Source organism: Dromiciops gliroides, chromosome 2 (genome assembly GCF_019393635.1).
Source record: "Dromiciops gliroides isolate mDroGli1 chromosome 2, mDroGli1.pri, whole genome shotgun sequence".
NCBI classification, from domain to species: domain Eukaryota; kingdom Metazoa; phylum Chordata; class Mammalia; order Microbiotheria; family Microbiotheriidae; genus Dromiciops; species Dromiciops gliroides.
Genome location: NC_057862.1, coordinates 69,277,933 through 69,294,816, shown reverse-complemented (window position 1 = coordinate 69,294,816; position 16,884 = coordinate 69,277,933). Strand labels below are relative to the sequence as shown.

General features: G+C 45.1%; 1 protein-coding gene across 2 annotated transcripts in view; it reads right to left on the bottom strand.

Moving 5' to 3' along the window:
* AP3B2 (adaptor related protein complex 3 subunit beta 2) overlaps positions 1 to 11,589 on the bottom strand; it is a 60,266-nt gene extending 48,677 nt beyond the window's left edge. The window contains exon 1 of one of the 2 annotated variants that reach the window (XM_043987737.1): positions 11,279 to 11,589. In XM_043987737.1, coding sequence (XP_043843672.1) covers positions 11,279 to 11,391 — 113 coding nt within the window. In that variant the 5' untranslated portion in view covers positions 11,392 to 11,589. Of the gene's footprint in view, positions 1 to 6,127; positions 6,421 to 11,278 lie in introns of those variants that run through there. The other variant, XM_043987738.1, reaches the window with a different exon arrangement.
* Between the last annotated feature and the right edge of the window lie 5,295 nt (positions 11,590 to 16,884).

The following is a 16,884-nucleotide window of genomic DNA, read 5'->3' as shown; positions in this document are numbered from 1 at the left end:
TAAACATTTTCTCCATCACTTTCTTAAGTCCAGATACAACCAACAACAACAAAAAGAAATCCAGCCCTGATTTGTAGCATTTGCCAATTTCTAAGGTATAATTACTCATACTGAAAATTCAACATTGGTTCCAGCAGAGTCCTGTTCTCACTTTGAGGAGATCTACTTTGTGTCAAGTAGGGAGAGGATGTGACCCAGAAATTCTGATTGTTTGGACGATGAAGGTACCTGTTCCTAGCTTGGCATGGAACTGGTGTTGCCATAGCAACAGAATCATAGGATTACAGAGTTGGAGGAACCTCAGAGGCCATGTAGGGGAAAGCAACTTGCCAAGGCAAGCCCTTGCACAAATCAGCCCGTTCTTACCCATTTCTCCAGCAGATAGCTCTAACACTTATACTCTCTCCCTGATCTTCAATTTCTCTGTCTACTAAGTCACTTCCCTCCTGTGCATAGACATTCTCCATCCTCCCTTGATCCATTCACCCTTCTTAAATATGATCCTATAGCTCTTCTCCCTTTCATGGTTAAAGTGCCCCAGAGGAGAACATTGTACACAGAAACAGCAACATTGTGTGATGATCAACTATGAGAGACTTGGCTCTTCTCTGCTGTGCAATGATCCAAAGCAATTCCAAAGAGCTCATGATGGAAAATGTTCTTCACATCCAGAAAAAAGAACTGTGGAATCTGGATGCAGATTGAACCATACCGTTTCTACTTTTGTTTTCTGTTTTTTGAAGTTTTTCCTTTTTGTTCTGATTCTTCTTTCATTATATGACTAATGCAGAAATATGTTTAATGTGATTGTACATATATATATATATGCAATATACATATACTGCTTTCTGTCTTGGGGAGGGGGAGGGAAGGGAGAGAGCGAAAAATTTGGAACTAAAAATCTTATGAAAACAAATGTTGAAAACTATCTTTGCATGTAACTGGAAAATAATAAAATGCTTTTATGATTTAAAAAAATAAAGTCCCTGAGAAAGCCATCTACAACTGGTGCCTCCACTTCCTTTCCTCTGACACTCTTCAGCTTTCTACAGTCTGGCTTCCAACCATTTAACAGAAACTGCACCTTCCAAAGTTATAGTGACCTTTTCATAGTTAAATCTAGCAGCCCATTCCCATCTCACATTAGTAGGGTCTTAATCAGTGCTTGTTGACTTGCCCATCCCTAGAGTTTAACCCCCTCCCCTCTACAACATTCTTGACAAGGGCCTACCCAACTTCCACTTGAAGACCTCTACTGATGGGGAGCTCAACCCTTAACAAGATAGCCCATTTAATTTTTTTTTTTAGTGAGGCAACTGGGGTTAAGTGACTTGCCCAGGGTCACACAGATAGTAAGTGTTAAGTGTCTGAGGCCGGATTTGAACTCAGGTACTCCTGACTCCAGGGCTGGTGCTCTATCCACTGCACCACCTAGCTGCCCCCCATTTAATTTTTTAATAGCCGTAATCATCAGGAAAATTTTCTTTCTGTTGAGATGAAATCTACCTCTCTGTTACTTTCCTCCAGTAATTATCATTGTTTCCCTTTAGAACCAAACAAAATAAAACAAATCTCTCTTCCACATAAAATCCCTTTAAATACCTAAAGACATTGAGTTATCTCTCACCTGAGTCTTTTCTTTTCCATGTTAAATATCTTTAGTTCTCTTAATTGCTAAATCTTTCCAAAACTGTACGTGGATAATGTGTCATCTATGATCCAGGAAATAGACTATGATATCCTATAAGTCAACTGACATCAGTACATGATAGTAAACCATTCATAAGATGTGGGAAGATAGATGGAACATGTGCAATCCAAAAGCATCACTCTATTCTCAGGATCCATGTCTGACTTGCATTCATCCACCCGTTATACCTTTTACAAAAGTCTATATTGGTGCAAATAGTGACCACGGGAAGTTCCCTCGAGGGAGCTGGAGCTGGGATCAGGTACACAAATATGACCTTTCCTCTTTCAGCTTTGTACCCACTGTCCCCCACGCCTAGAATACATGACCTCTTCATCTCTCCCTCTAAGAGTCCTAGCATCCTTTGAGACACAGACATAACTCTGAGGTCATCTACACAAAGCCTTTGCTTACTCCCCCAAGTGTTGGCACTCCATCTCAAAATTACTTTGTGTTATTTGTTATATGTTTAATATTTGCTTAATTATGTACACGGAAGCACCGTAAGTTCTTTGAGAGCTGGAACTATTTCATTTTTGTCTTTGAATTTCTAGTGCCTTGTACATAATAGACAATAAATATTGAGTTGTATGAGGCAGAAGTCCTGATCTGGGGATCCATGAAGGTGCAATAATGCTTTTCATGCCTACTCTGGACTCTGGAATTTATTCTGCTTCTGGATGGGGTGGGGGGAATATAAGGGATCCCAGGTTACTAGTTTGGGTGACTGTCCAGTCACTTTACTGCTGGTCCATGCTCTGAATTTGTAGCCCACTTACATTGACAAGGTTCTTAGTCTTTAAAATAGCATAAAGGGGCAGCTATGTGGCACAGTGGATGGAGCACCGGCCCTGGAGTCAGGAGTACCTGAGTTCAAATCCAGCCTCAGACACTTAACACTTACTAGCTGCGTGACCCTGGGCAAGTCACTTAACCCCAATTGCCTCACTAAAAAAAAAAATAGCATAAAAATGTCTTTTGTTTTTACATAGTAATTGGCTCTGAAAATGCTCTCTCCCCTCTCCTCTACTAAATAAACAAAAAACAACAATACCTTTTGAGCAAACTCAGCTGACAAAGTGAATGCATCTGACAGCACAAACAACATTTCACATCCATAGTCCCCCACCTCTTCAAACAAAAGAGGGAGACTGATTTCCCCCTCTCTTCTCTGGGTCAAAATCAGTCACTATAATTATAGAACATTCTTTTCTTTTCTTTTTTTTCTTGTATGTTTGTGACCTACCTACTGTTCCCCAACTCAATACCATCTCCTAATACCCTTGCATGTCAGAAATATACCCCCTCCTTACCTCTCCCTCTTAGAATTCTTGGCTTCCCTATAATTATATAGCATTCTTGTTTTGTTTTTCTTCTATTGTATATGTGTGACTAATCCCCATCTAATGTTGCATAACTGGGTCCCTGTCTTATCTTGTGAGCCCCTGTGCTAAATTTGTTCAATTTCCCTGGGACAAGGGGTCCTACCTTGGCCCTAGAATTCTATTTTTGAATGCCTCATTGATGTTCTTTTAAAACCACATCACTCGGGGGTAGCTAGATGGTGCAGTAGTTAAAGCGCTGGCCCTGGATTCAGGAGTAACTGAGTTCAAAACCGGCCTCAGACACTTGACACTTACTAGCTGTGTGACCCTGGGCAAGTCACTTAACCCCCATTGCACCACCCCCCAAAAAAACCCACCACATCACTGTTACTTCCGAATGGCACACTCCTCCCCCTTCCTCCCAATAGAATCCTTCCGTCTAACAAATTAATGTAGTCAAATTAAATACAGCAAATATGTCGTCAAACCTAAAACCACTTCAGAGACTGAAAGTCTGTCCCTAAACCTCAGTCCCTATACCTGGGTTCTAATCTACCTCTGAGACTGTGGAGAAGTCATTTACCTTGTTTCTTTTTTGAGAAAAGATAAGGGGGGAAAGGGTGGGGCACTGATAGAAGGCAGGGCAGAAGTAGGAGGGAAAAGGGGAGAAAAAATGTAAGCTCCTTAAGAGCAGACTTTAATTTTTATCCTTGTATTCCAAACACTTTGCACAATGCCTTGTACATAGTAGATTAATAAATGCTTACAGATTGATGATCACACCTCAGACATTTTATTAGATGTATGACCAAAGACAGCCACCTAATTGTATCCCTAATTACCAGTCTCTGCTTTCTCTAATGCATTCTCCACAAAGATGTCAAAATAATCCTCCTAGAGCAAGATCAGACCACGCTCCTCTTCTGCTCAAAGAATTTTAGTGGCTCCCTATTGCTTACAGGATACAAGTCAGATTGCTCAACTTGGTACTTAAAACCCTTCACAATCTAGTGCCAGATTACCTATCCAGGCTTATTCTATGCTACTCCATTTTCACATGCCCAACTTTGCATAAAACTGTCCTACTTGTTCCCCACATCAACATTCCTAGCTCCCTTGCATGTCTGGAATCTACTCCCTTCCCTCTTAACATTCCAAGCTTCCTTCAAGGCTCAGTTCATTTGCAGCCCCCTGGTGGAAGACTTTCTGAATCTCCCAAATTATTAGTAGCTTCTTCCCAGAGGTGGTTGGCTCACAAGTCAAGACATCATCCTTGGGGGCAGCTAGATGGCGCAGTGGTTAAAGCGCTAGCCCTGGATTCAGGAGTACCTGAGTTTAAATCTGACCTCAGACACTTGACACTTACTAGCTGTGTGACCTTGGGCAAGTCACTTAACCCCCATTGCCCCATCAAAAAAAAAAAAAAGACATCATCCTTGAGATTGGAGGGACCACCACCAACAACACCAACAACACATTCCAGTAAAATGTCACACCTGAAATTCTCTCCCTCCTTATCTTTGTTATCTTCCTTGGCTTCCTTCAAGTACCACCTAAAATCCCATCTTCAGGGGCAGCTGGGTGGTGCAGTGGATAAAGCATTGTCCCTGGAGTCACATGGAATTGAGTTTAAATCTCACCTCAGACACTTACTAGCTGTGTGGTCCTTAACCCAATTGCCTTAAACATCTGCGGCCATCTCTAGTTGTCCTGATGTATATCTTGCTACTGGACCCAGATGGTTCTGGAGGACAGAATGAGGTTGGTAACCTCATACAGCCCTCCCTCACTTAAATCCAGTTCATCGCAAGTTCATGACATCTATCATGGTCCTCCTCAAGAACAAAGGACAGACAACAACAAAATCCCATCTTCTACCAGAAGTCCTTCCTGAACCTCATCAATGCTGGTACCTTCCCTTTATTGAAAATCTCCATTTTAACCTGTATGTATCTTACATGTACATAGTTGTTTGCATTTAATCTCCCCCATTAGACTGTAAACTCCTTGAAAGCAGGGCCTGGTTTTTGCCTTTCTTTGTATCCTCAAGGCACAACTCAATGCCTGGCACATAGTAGGCACCTAATAAATGCCCGTTGACTAGGGGCAGGGATGGGTTTCCATGTTTGTTTTTTCCACCCTAGAATCTAGCACAGTTCCTTGTATATCGTAGACTATTAATAAATATTTGTTGGGTTTGGGTTGTGTTGAAGCAGGTGCACAGATCCCCCTTGCCCCACCCTCCCCAGTAGCCACAGTCTATTAGAGGGATGGAGGGCCATCTGGCAGCCCCTAACACATCCTCCAGTTCTTTCCCCCTCCCTCCTGTTGCTGCCTACTCTAGGCTTTCCTGGGAGGGAGGGAGAGATGGAATCAATGATAGCCCGAAGGCCATGAAATATTAAACTCCTGTAGAAAGATCCATTTACAGTCTCCGCTGACCCTGTATTGACCCCTGGCTCTCTGACTCCATCCCAGCCGTGGATGGAGTCTGCCAGAGAGGTGACCAGTGAGTGCAGGGTCATGGAAACAAAGGCCCAACTCCCTAAGACTCCTCCTTTATGTTCCATGGCAAGGAAAAGGCTCTCCTCTGACAGCCTCTCCAAGCAACCGCTCTCCCATTCAATCCTATGAGTTGGAGGAGATTCTCTGGGAGTTCTTTGAGATCCTCCTCTGAAAGATACCCTCAGAACTTAGTCCTCCAACCTGCCACCCCTAATCCTCATCCCAGGTCCAAGAGCTGGGGGAACCACAAAGGTCATCATGAGCAACCCAACTACCATCTCAGAATTCTTTTCACAGATACATTCTGTGCATAAACCCATATCCCCCTTAAATCTGGAATTTCCCCCATTCCACATGCACAAATATACACTTGGAACCTCCTCCTTGCATTCTATGTCTCTAACACAACCCAGAACCCAGACACCTTTTCCCTTTGGAGCTCTCTCCCCCCTCCACACACAAACTAACACTTCTCCCTTCACACATCCTAGCCAGATTCCCCTTGAGAGTGAGATCAGCTTAGCTCCAGGGACTTATAACCTGGAAAAGTACCCCCTTGCCATTCCCTGGGGTTTACAGAGGTCCCCTGGGGTGCCCCCCTCCATACCGTAGAGGCTGGCTGTGGCTGGCCCCATCAGAGCCACCTTCTGGGGATACATCTTGTTCAGGGGTCTGGAGCTGCCGTAGCTCATCTGGTTGCAAGGCTTGGTACCAGGCTGGGCTGCCCCCCTCGGGGGTTAGAACAGGGCTGGTTGCCTCTTCAGCCCCCCTGCTCCCTGGCGGCTTCACCATAGTCCCTGGGAGCTGCAGGAAGCGCTGCATTGGCGTCATCAGGCTGCGTGCCTCGGATACCAAGATCCCCTGGAGACCCCTAAATCTGGTCCCAGACACCAGAGTTCCCCCTAGGCAGACAGAGTCTGCCTCCTTCTCTCCCCTCCTCTCTTCTCCCCAGCTGATCTGTGACTCAGTCCTTGCTTCAGTGAGTCCTCACTGATACTCCACCCGCCCAAGCTCCACGGAAACTCAGAAATGTGATGCTGTTGTGGGACAGCTGGAGTCTGGATGGTAAAGCAGTGAGAAAGGGAGGGAGAGGAGGGCAGCAGGGGTCAGCTCCAATTTCCCCTTTTCTTCTTAGAGATTCTGAAGGAAGATTTATGTGTGCTGGTGTCGGTGGGAATGAATGTGGATGTTATTTGGTAACTAAAGCACCCTCCAAAAAACCCCACCAACTCATTAGGTTTTTATTAGGGGGACATTGGGGGGGGAAGAAATAGGAATGGGAGGTAGGAGAGGATATAGATATGGAAGAAAGGGCATATAAGAAGAGGGACAGAAGTAGAAGTGGGGGGATGGGAATGAAGGATGAAGGAATCAAGATGGGATATAGCGAGATTGGGTAGATAGATTGATGGGAATTCTGAGAAATAAGGCTATGGTGGCATGGGAAAATAGATGACACATGAAGATTTAATGTCATGGAACTGTAGATCTGAAGAGACTTTAGATAAGGAGTCCTTAACCTTCTTTTTTGTGTCACGGCCCCCTTGTCAGGATAGTATTTTTTGGGGGGGGTGAGGCAATTGGGGTTAAGTGACTTGCCCAAGGTCACACAGCTAGTAAGTGTTAAGTGTCTGAGGCTGGATTTGAACTCAGGTCCTCCTGACTCCAGGGTCGGTGCTTTAATTATTGACTGTGCCACCTAGCTGCCCCCCAGAATAGTATTTTTAACAAAATCTATAGTTAAAGAAAATGCTAAATTTCAGTTAGAGGTTAGTGAAAATCAGAATGTAAATTTTTCCCCTATCCAAGTACATACACAGCTGCCCTGAAATGTATGGACTTCCCATTAAGAACTCCTTTTATCTAATTTTACAGACGAAGAGACTGGGACCTAGGAAGGATTAGAAGTCACACATCTAGTTAGTGGCAGAACTCTGGACCAGAATCCTGCTCTCTTGATTTCCAAGCCCAGTGTTCTTTCCACAGCCCTCATCACAGCCTCCCTTTGTGAGTTAGGAAGATACTCGAGACGCAGTTACAGAGTTTAGATTTCTCTCTGAATTACAAATGACCAAGGCCCCAACATTATCATCTAGTCCTTTTCTCTGGGCCCAAAGGGGCTCAGTGCAGAGGAGAAGGCAGGGGCACTAACTACAAGGCAAAGAGAGGTGGAGGATGGGGGCAGGAGTCTCCCCATGGTTGCTCCAGAGGGGCCAATGGTCCTCAGGAAGAACTAAACTTTATTTAGGTTCCAAGGGACAGGCTTAATGTGAGACTTCTGAGAGTTCAGAAATTATGTCAGTCTGTAACTTTCCTCATGTGTGTTAAGTGACATCTACCTGTCTGTCCCCTGTTGTCATGGACATTAGAACCCTCGGGAAAATCCAAAGGTTTTTATTTTATTTTACTATTTCAGGGGCTGGAAGGGAAAGAAGCTATGAGATTGTGCTCTGTTCTAAGGGTGAATGAGAAGAGAATACTCTGCTTCTAACCTGAGGAGCTGAAAAACCTTGCCTTAGTCTAAGTGGGAGATGGCAGTGGAGAGAGACCACTACTGGGATAAAAAAAATTATAACAATGATGATAGTAATAACTCACATTTTTGTAGGTAACCCAGGACACTAAAATGACTTCAGGAATCATACAGGTGGGACAATTAATCTCCCAGTTGGGACTGGAAGGTACATAGGAGTTCTGATAAGATGGAGTTTCACGGGAGAACTTCCCCATAACTGTTGAACCTACCACCATCATCCCAATTACCCAGCCTCAAAATCCCTACTCTTTATCTCCCCCCACCCCCAAACAATCTTTTGCCAAGTCCTGTTGATTCTACCTTTGTAAAAGATAGAATACATTCTCTTATTTCCTTTGATGTTGTAACCACCCTGGTGCAGGCTCTTAGCACCTCAAACTTGGACTATATATATATACAATAGCTTGCTGGTTGATATCTCTGCCGTAAGTCTCTCTCCACTCCAGTCCATTCTGCACTCAGCTGCTGAGGTGATTTTTTTTCCCTTAAATTTAAGGTCTGACCTTATTGTTGTGGTTGTTTAGTTGTGCCTGAAACTTTGTATCTCCATTTGAGGTTTCCTTGCTTGGCAAAGCTACTGGAGTGGTTTGCCATTTCCTTCTCCAGCTCTTTTTACAAATGAGGAAACTGAGGCAAATGGGGTTAAGTGACTTGCCCAGGGTCACAAAGCTAGTGTCTAAGGCCAGTTTTGAATTCAGGAAGATGAGTCTTTTTGACTTCAGGAACAGCACTATCTATTGCACCATCTAACTGCCCCATCTGTCCTTATTAACTACTCAGTAAACACCTTTAGGATCAAATTAAAAATCCTCTGTTTGGCATTCAAAGCCCTTCAACACCTAGCTCCCCCCTCACCTACCTTTCCACTTTCCATTCTTCTTATTCCCCCTCCCTCCCATGTAATTTTTTTTTTTTTTTGCAGCATGCCTTGAATGATTTCCCTCTTTCATCTCTGCCTCCTGCCTTCCTTGGCTTCCAATTTAAGTCCCAACTAAAATCCTACCTTCTACAGGAACCATTTTCTGACCCTCCTTAATTCTAGTACCTTTCTTCTCTAGCTTATTTCTAATATATTCTCCACATAGCTTGTTTGTACATAGTTGTTAGCATGTTGTCTCCCCCCAATCTAATCTTCGAGATTCTTGAGAGCAGGGACTATCTTTATCTTTGTTAGATAGGATTTAGCCCAGTATCTGGCATATAGTAGGGCCCTTAATAAATGCTTATTGACTGACTGAACCAGAGACATGGCCAAGATGGGGGTCTGGGATGGCCAGAGGTGTAAGGAATATGACATATATGAGCTTTCTAAATGATAAAGAAGAAGAGCATTAATGGGCTTGGGGATGGAGATTTCCATAACAGATGAGAGTCTGATACTTTTGACATTTAATGGCATTTGTTAACTTCCCTTCACTGATCCCTCCCCCAATTCCACATGAACATTCCACTGCTTAGACTCCGATCTTAGAAGCAAAAGGATGTTTCCCGGTGTAAGGAATCTCCATTGGAGCTCTTGGGGAGGGGACTTGAGTTAAGGAGGGGAACCCTGGAGGGAATTTTGGCTAGGGATTTAGGGGTAGGAATAGCTGGGAAAGGGGTGCATTTGTAAAGAGTAGTTTATAAAGGGCAGAGAAGGCATCCAGTTAGGAGTCTGAGTTTGGGTTTCCGGAATAGAGGGGAGTAGCTTAGAAATCCCAATGCTTCAGAACCAGCCTCATTTTAGGCCCTGCCCTCCATAAGGTGGGGAGATGACGAGTTCGGGGGAGGGAAAAGAAGGGTGGTATTTCTAGTCAGCAGCGCCTCCATGTGAAACTTGACAGAGTCCCAGCTCACGACAATAAGCCTGGATGAGAGAGGGACAGGTAAAGCAACAGCAGAGCAGGGATGACAAAAACCAGGCCGCTACCGAAGGCACCTCAAAGCCATATCACCCCTTAACTACCCCCGCTCTCTCCACGCCCCCTACGTCACAAGCCAGAGCCGGCTGTGGGGTGGAGCCTGAGTGCAAGGGGCGGGGGAAGAGCTGTCCATGGTCCGGGGCTGACGACGCCAGGAAGACTTCGGGGTGGGGGTGTGGAGAGAGGAGGGTGGATGTCGGGGCGGACAGGCCCCGAAGCAGGAATTCCCCCAAACAGACTTAGCTCCCGCTAGTCGCTAGGGCCCTCGCCCGCCCTGGAGCTCAGGTATTTTACTCCTGGGATGAAATTAGGTTCTGCTCCTAGACCTCCAATCTCTCCCACGGTTTCTCTCCAAATCTCTCCACATCAAGATCCCGCCTCCCCTCACCCGCACACCATTATTTCAGTCTCCAGGTATACTCCTGTCTTCGTCCGGTGCAGAGTCTTCACATAGCCTCTCAGATCTTTTGCTGTCACGTTACCCCAGGTACCTGACTACTCTGTCACCAGTCTCCCCGCCCCGTTCCCTTCACTCCTGCCCCAGCTGGCCTCCAGGTTTCCCACTGCCCCCAGTTCTTCCCTAAGGTCTTCGATTACCGCCATCTAACCAGGCTTCAACCATCCTCCCCAACAGTTGTCTTCTTCCCCCAAATGCCCATCCCAGGTTCCTTCCTAATAAAGCAGAGTTCCTCTAAGATACCAGCCTGTTTCGCTAACCCCCAGGCTTCCTCTGCCCAGGTCGTCTTATATATTCCTTCCCACAAAGCCTTTCCCTAGGTCCCCTTTCACCCTCCAGATCTCCTTCCGCTACCTCTACATCTCCTCGATTTCCTGTCTCCAGTTTTATATTCCTAATTCCTGGTGCCCCACTCTATAGGGGCGGTATTTCTTCTTTGTCTGGGACCTTGGTCTCACCCTATTCCTCTTCCAGCCCTCCCTGTCCCCTTTCCTAGTCCCAGGTCCAATTGGGCCATGGGCCTGAATTTGGAGCCGAGATCTGGGTTCCCCCCGCCAAGGAAAAAGAGGCCTCTAAGGGACCTGAGACAAGGATGCAGGGTGAGGGGGATAGGTGTGAAGAAGGGTTCAGTAGCTTCTCGCACGGTGCAGAATCCGGTAGCAAATCTAACGGCAAGAATGACTCCTTCCCTCTAGTAAGTGCAAATGCAAGCCATCACCCCCGGGCCTAATTTGCTAGAGGGGAGCCTGGTTTGTAGCCCCGCCCCCTCCCCACAAATCCCAGGTCCGGTTGCTAGGGAGAGCTCCTTCCTAGAACTGGGGGCCCGCATCCTAGCCTACCCCATCCTCCCAGGCCCCGCCTCACCGCTTGTAGTCGGAGGAGAAGATGCCGCCGCTGGCCGGGTCGTGACCGTATTCGGGCTCCCCTAGGCTGGAGGAGCCGCCCTTGTCCTCGCTGTAGGCTGGAGCGGCCGACATGGTGGTCAGGGTTGAGGGAGCGAAGCCGGGCCGGAGGAGGTGAAGGAAGCAAGGTGTGCCGGGCGGTGCAGGAGCAGGGATTTAGGAATCCAGAATCAGGGCTGAGCTTCTTAAAGGGCCAGGCGCCGGGGAAAGGAAGTGGGAGGGAAGGGGGCATTGGGGGAGGGGTGTAGATACTGCAGCAGGCACCTGGCTCCTCCCCGCCTCAACTGAGCAGCTGTGACATCATCCTCACGTGAACAAGGAAACCCCCCTCCTCAAAGGGCGTCCCTTCCTCTTAAAGGGATAGAAGGAGGTTCCCAACATTCCCAACTAGGGGCTTCCTCCCTGACTCCGTGAGGCGGGGGGGGAAGGGAGATCCAGACTTTGGAAAGAATAAGCTTTCCTATAATAATGGAAGGAGGAAGGTGAGGGAACAACATGAATTGATTCAGTTTCTAAGTGTGAGGGGCAGTTTGATATAGTGACGTAAGAAGGACGGGATTCAAGTCTCGCCTCTGACACATATGGCTGTATGACAGTAGGCGAGGCCTCTGTGCGTTGGACTCTAGACAGCTTTCTAAGACTAGCAAGAGAAGGTCCCGGTCTGCATTAGCAGGGGAAGGTCCCTATTCTGAGAGTTCCTTAACAATGAAATCACAGGTCCACTTAACCCTACTTATCGCTTAGCCCTACTGTGTGCTGGGCGCTAGGGATATAAATAAACAAAATGAAAAAAAAAGTCTTAAGTAACCGTTTTCATCAATTTGCATTCATCTTTGAGAGTCTCATCTTGTTCATTAGAAATGACTCAGGGGTATAATCGGTGTGGGATTATAGAAAAAAGCAAAACCCAATAAAAAAACCCCAACAAAACAAAACAAACGTTTTAAACAAGGGTCCCTGTGCTAGTCAGGAAAATGCAAGGATTCAGAGCTCTAACGGATGTTAGAAATCTCCTAGTCCAATCCCTTCATTTTACAGAAAACCAAGGGACACATCTACCATCTTAGAGTCACCATGAAAAGCCGGCACTCACACTCAAAATTCAGTTCTTTTGCTAGAGTGGGGTAGGGGTGGGAGAAAGGCAAAGGTTATATGATTGAAAGATGGTGTTTATATTTAGGATTCCCTTTCCTACCAGGTTGGAGGCTTAATTACCTTTGGACCCAGTCCTAGCTCATTGTTGGTCTCTCCCTACTGGGTTGGAAAGGTAGCTAACTCAGTTCCCCCAAGTCAGTACCTTGAACACTGCTCCTATGTACCTAACTGCATTTATGTGAGCTTTGTGCTATGCCTTCGAACTAGACAAGGGAACTCTGTGGGCCTCCTTTCCTACACAGGATCCCTCTCTTCCTCTGCTGTGCTTAACACCTATTTATTGAAGAGCAAAGAGAGCAGAGCTGAAAGCATAATAGTATCATTGATTAGAACTAGCTTGTTAAAAACAATAAATTTAGGGGGCAGCTAGGTGGCACAGTGGATAAAGCACCGGCCCTGGATTCAGGAGGACCTGAGTTCAAATCTGGCCTCAGACACTTGACACTTACTAGCTGTGTGACCCTGGGCAAGTCACTTAACTGTCATTGCCCCACAAAAAACAAAACAAAAAACAATAAATTTGAATTACACGTAACCCAACAGTATAGAAGGTTAAAAAAGATCCAAGGAAACAGAGGAGATATGTTCTTTTTTTTTTTTTTTGTGAAGCAATTGGGGTTAAGTGACTTGCCCAGGGTCACACAGCTAGTAAGTGTTAAGTGTCTGAGGCCAGATTCGAACTCAGGTACTCCTGAATCCAGGGCCGGTGCTCTATCCACTGTGCCATCTAGCTGCCCTGAGATATGTACTTTTATATCAAAATGTACTTCTTTTTTTTGGGGGGGGGGGACTATAAGAGTTAAGTGACTTGCCCAGGGTCACACAGCTAGTGTCAAGTTCCTGAGACCAGATTTGAGCTCAGGTCCTATTGAATCCAGGGCTGGTGCTTTAACCACTTTTTGGCTGTGATATGTACTTGTTTTGAGTTAGGGTTAAGATGGGTAAATAGTGGCACTTAGATGGGTCTGTTATCATTGACACTTTGGGGCTGGGGTGGGGCAGGAGGACTCCTTCCCCTCCCCCTTTCAGTTTTCATTTCATTTTTCTTATTTTCTTTTGCTCATTTCTCTGCATTCAAATACCTTGTACTTGTCAATGGAAGTAAAAGTAAATTTAATAATAAAATAAATGAACTTTATTAATTTCAAAGTTGACTTCCTGAGAGAATGCAGAGAAAAGAATGTGAGTGTTAAGAGGAACAAGGTTCAAATTCTGCCTCTGCTACTTATTCCCTGTGCGATCTTGGATGGATTGCTGACCTCTCCAGGGTCTGAGTTTCCTTGTTTGGAGTAGAGAAAGCTAAGCGAGATGCATGGGGGCAGACAGAGTGTCGATGAAAATGCAGACAGTTCTCTAAGCTTTCTTCTGATTCAGATCCAAAGATTAAAGCTGTAAGGGACATGGAAGATCATCTAGTCCTACATGTGTCAACTTGCTGCTGGCAACACTCCAGATTAAAATGCAACCTCCAGCAATGCTTCTGTGTGACCTGTTTGTATTTGAATTTACTTGTTGTTCAGTCGTGTCTAACTCTTCATGACTCCTTTTTGGGGTTTTCTTGGCAGAGATCCTGGAGTGGTTTTCCACTTCTTTCTTCAGCTCACTTTACAGATGAGGAAACTGAGGCAAACAGGGTTAAGTGGCTTGCCCAGGGTCACACAGCTAGTAAATGTCTGAGGCCAGATTTGAACTCAAGTCTTCCTGACTCCAGATCCAGTGTTCTACACATGACACCGCCAAGCTGTCCTTGAATTTGATACCCTTGATCTAGTCCAGCCTCCTTGTTTGAGAAGTGAAGAAACTGAGGCAGTAAGGAGAAGTAACTTGCTGAATTCAGATCACGTAGAAGTATGCAGTAGAACCCAGCCTCACTATTGCTTTTGGTTTTTTGGTCTCTTCAGTCAGCATTCTTTCCACTACATTCTGTTACCTTGATTCAATAATACCTCCACCCCACTCTGTTTTCCCTAGACATGATCATTTTTCTGTCCTATCAGCAGATGAACTAACAGAATTTCAAGGGGCCTGCATCTATCTATTCAATAAATATTCATTAAGTACACACTATGTGCGAGGTGTGTTTTTGTGTGTTCCCAAAAAGACCAAGAAAAATGTTCTTGGCCAAGGACTTAACTACAGTACAAACAAAATCTCTCTCTTACCCAGGACTTGTCTATGGGTCCAACTATTGTGGAAACACTCATATTCATCTATTATTTCATACTAAGATTATTGTCCATGGACCCATGACTAGATTAGTGTTTAAGTTAATTTCCTAAATAGGGCACCAGTAAAAAGAAAAAAGAAAAAAAAAGAGCACCAGTGAGTAAACAGAGGGTTAGCTAAGAGTCCCGGGCCAGGAAGACCTGAATTCGGATTCAGTCTCTGAGATAATTACTTACTCTGTGAACTTGGACAAGTCACTTTACCCATCGTACCTCAGCTTTTTCACCTGAAAAATGGAGATAATAATAGCACCTACATCCCAGGGTTGTTGTAAGTAACAAACTGAGATATGTAAAATGAGATTTGTAAAGTACTTCAAACAGTACCTGACATATAGTTGGTGTTATATCACTGCTATTATTGTTGTTGTTGTTATTTTATATTTATTTTTTGTGAGACAGTTGGGGTTAAGTGACTTGCCCAGGGTCACACAGCTAGTAAATGTCATGTGTCTGAGGCCAAATCTTGAACTCAGATCCTCCTGACTCCAGAGCTGGTGCTCTATCCAATGCACCACCTAGCTGCCTATTATAATTATAATTATAATTATTATTAGGTGCGTTTTATTTTAGGATGAGGCATTTGGACTGGAAAATGAGGAGAGCCTGTAAGTCATGGAATTGGGAGGGGACAGGTTAAGAGTTGGAAATGTGTCTTATGGAACTTTCTTGCCTCAGCAATCTCCTCACCACACCTCCTCATTAAAAGGGCCTGAGCAGGTAACTCTCACACAGATAGACAGGCCTCCATCACCTGCTATGGGGTACGCTGGTGCTAAAGGGCACTGACCTGACCATTGGCACCCCACCCAAACAAATCCCAATCCCTCTGAATCAAAGGGTTCATCAAATCCCTCTCCATTCTGGCTGTGCCCCCTTGGGAAAGAGATTTATTTCCCTAAGGGCTACAGTGCCCTCTAGTGACGAAGGGACCTCGTGACCTGGAGTTCTGTAGTCCAGAGTGATTGATTGCAGACCGGAGAATTTGAGCTAAAGTTGGCTACAGAAGGAGGGGTCGTGTGTGTGTGTGTGTGTGTGTTTGTTGTTGTTGTTGGCACAGCAACTCATGATATCATTGCCTAAGGTAGTTACACATTTGTGTATAAGGTATAAGGTATCTGTGTAAGTGTAAGGTATTGCCTCTGTTATGTGGATATTTTGGTTGCCAAAAGGGGAAAAGAATATTTGCATGAGGAACTCTGACAAAAACAGCTTGAGAAGAAACAGAACCCCTTAGATAAAAATGATTGAAGAGAGTTCTATGGACCAGAGAGAAAACCACCTAGCATATAAATGCACTGAGAGGACCTGTTTGAAAACAGCCCTAAATGGCTGTAGGGCATCATGGCCTATCAGCTCATTTGCCTATGACCATTTTCAGATTTGGAAGGATATAGATGACAAATTATCCGTCAAATAGCCATTTGATGATTACGTAATTACTGCTGAGGTCATATATAACAGAGGTGGATTTTTTTTTTTGAGTTAAACATCTCAAGTTAGAGATGATTTATAAGGAGACCCTAATTTGAGATATTTGAAGCCAAGGGAGATGAGATCACCAGATGAAGAGAGGAAGCTGACTACAGTGATTTGAAGACCGAAGCCACAGAAAATATAGAAGCTGCTGACAGAAAGGGGCAGTAACCCACTGGTCCCAATCTGACAAAGTGGGTACAGGTCAGGTGAGCAGCCAACCTTAGCCTAGGGAAGGAGAGCCCTTGTAGAGTTTGAGGTGCAGGCAGGAGTGATGCTAACAGCTGATGTGTATATAGCATTTTTCTTACATTTTCTCATTTGTGCCTCATCTCCCAGGGAATAAGGACTAGTGTTATCTCCAATTTACCGAAGAGGCAACTGAGGCATGGAAAAGTTAAGTGGCCTGTCCACTGCCACTCCTTCAGGTAGAAAGTGTCAGAGGTAGGATTAGCGGCATCCAGGTTTCTTCTGGCTGCAAGATTAGCTGTCTGTCACTACTACCTACCAGGCTACCTCAAAAATAGCATGAAGGAATGGGTCAGGAGAACATTGATCCCACCCCAACCCTTTTCTTTGATCCCCTTGCTCCTTTGAGCTTCTGAGAATGGAGAACCCACACCAAGACTGCAGAGAACAGTTTAATGACATCCTGGCAACCTTCAACAGCAGGAAACGCCGAGGGAGGTGACTGGAGGGCCCCCTGGGAAAT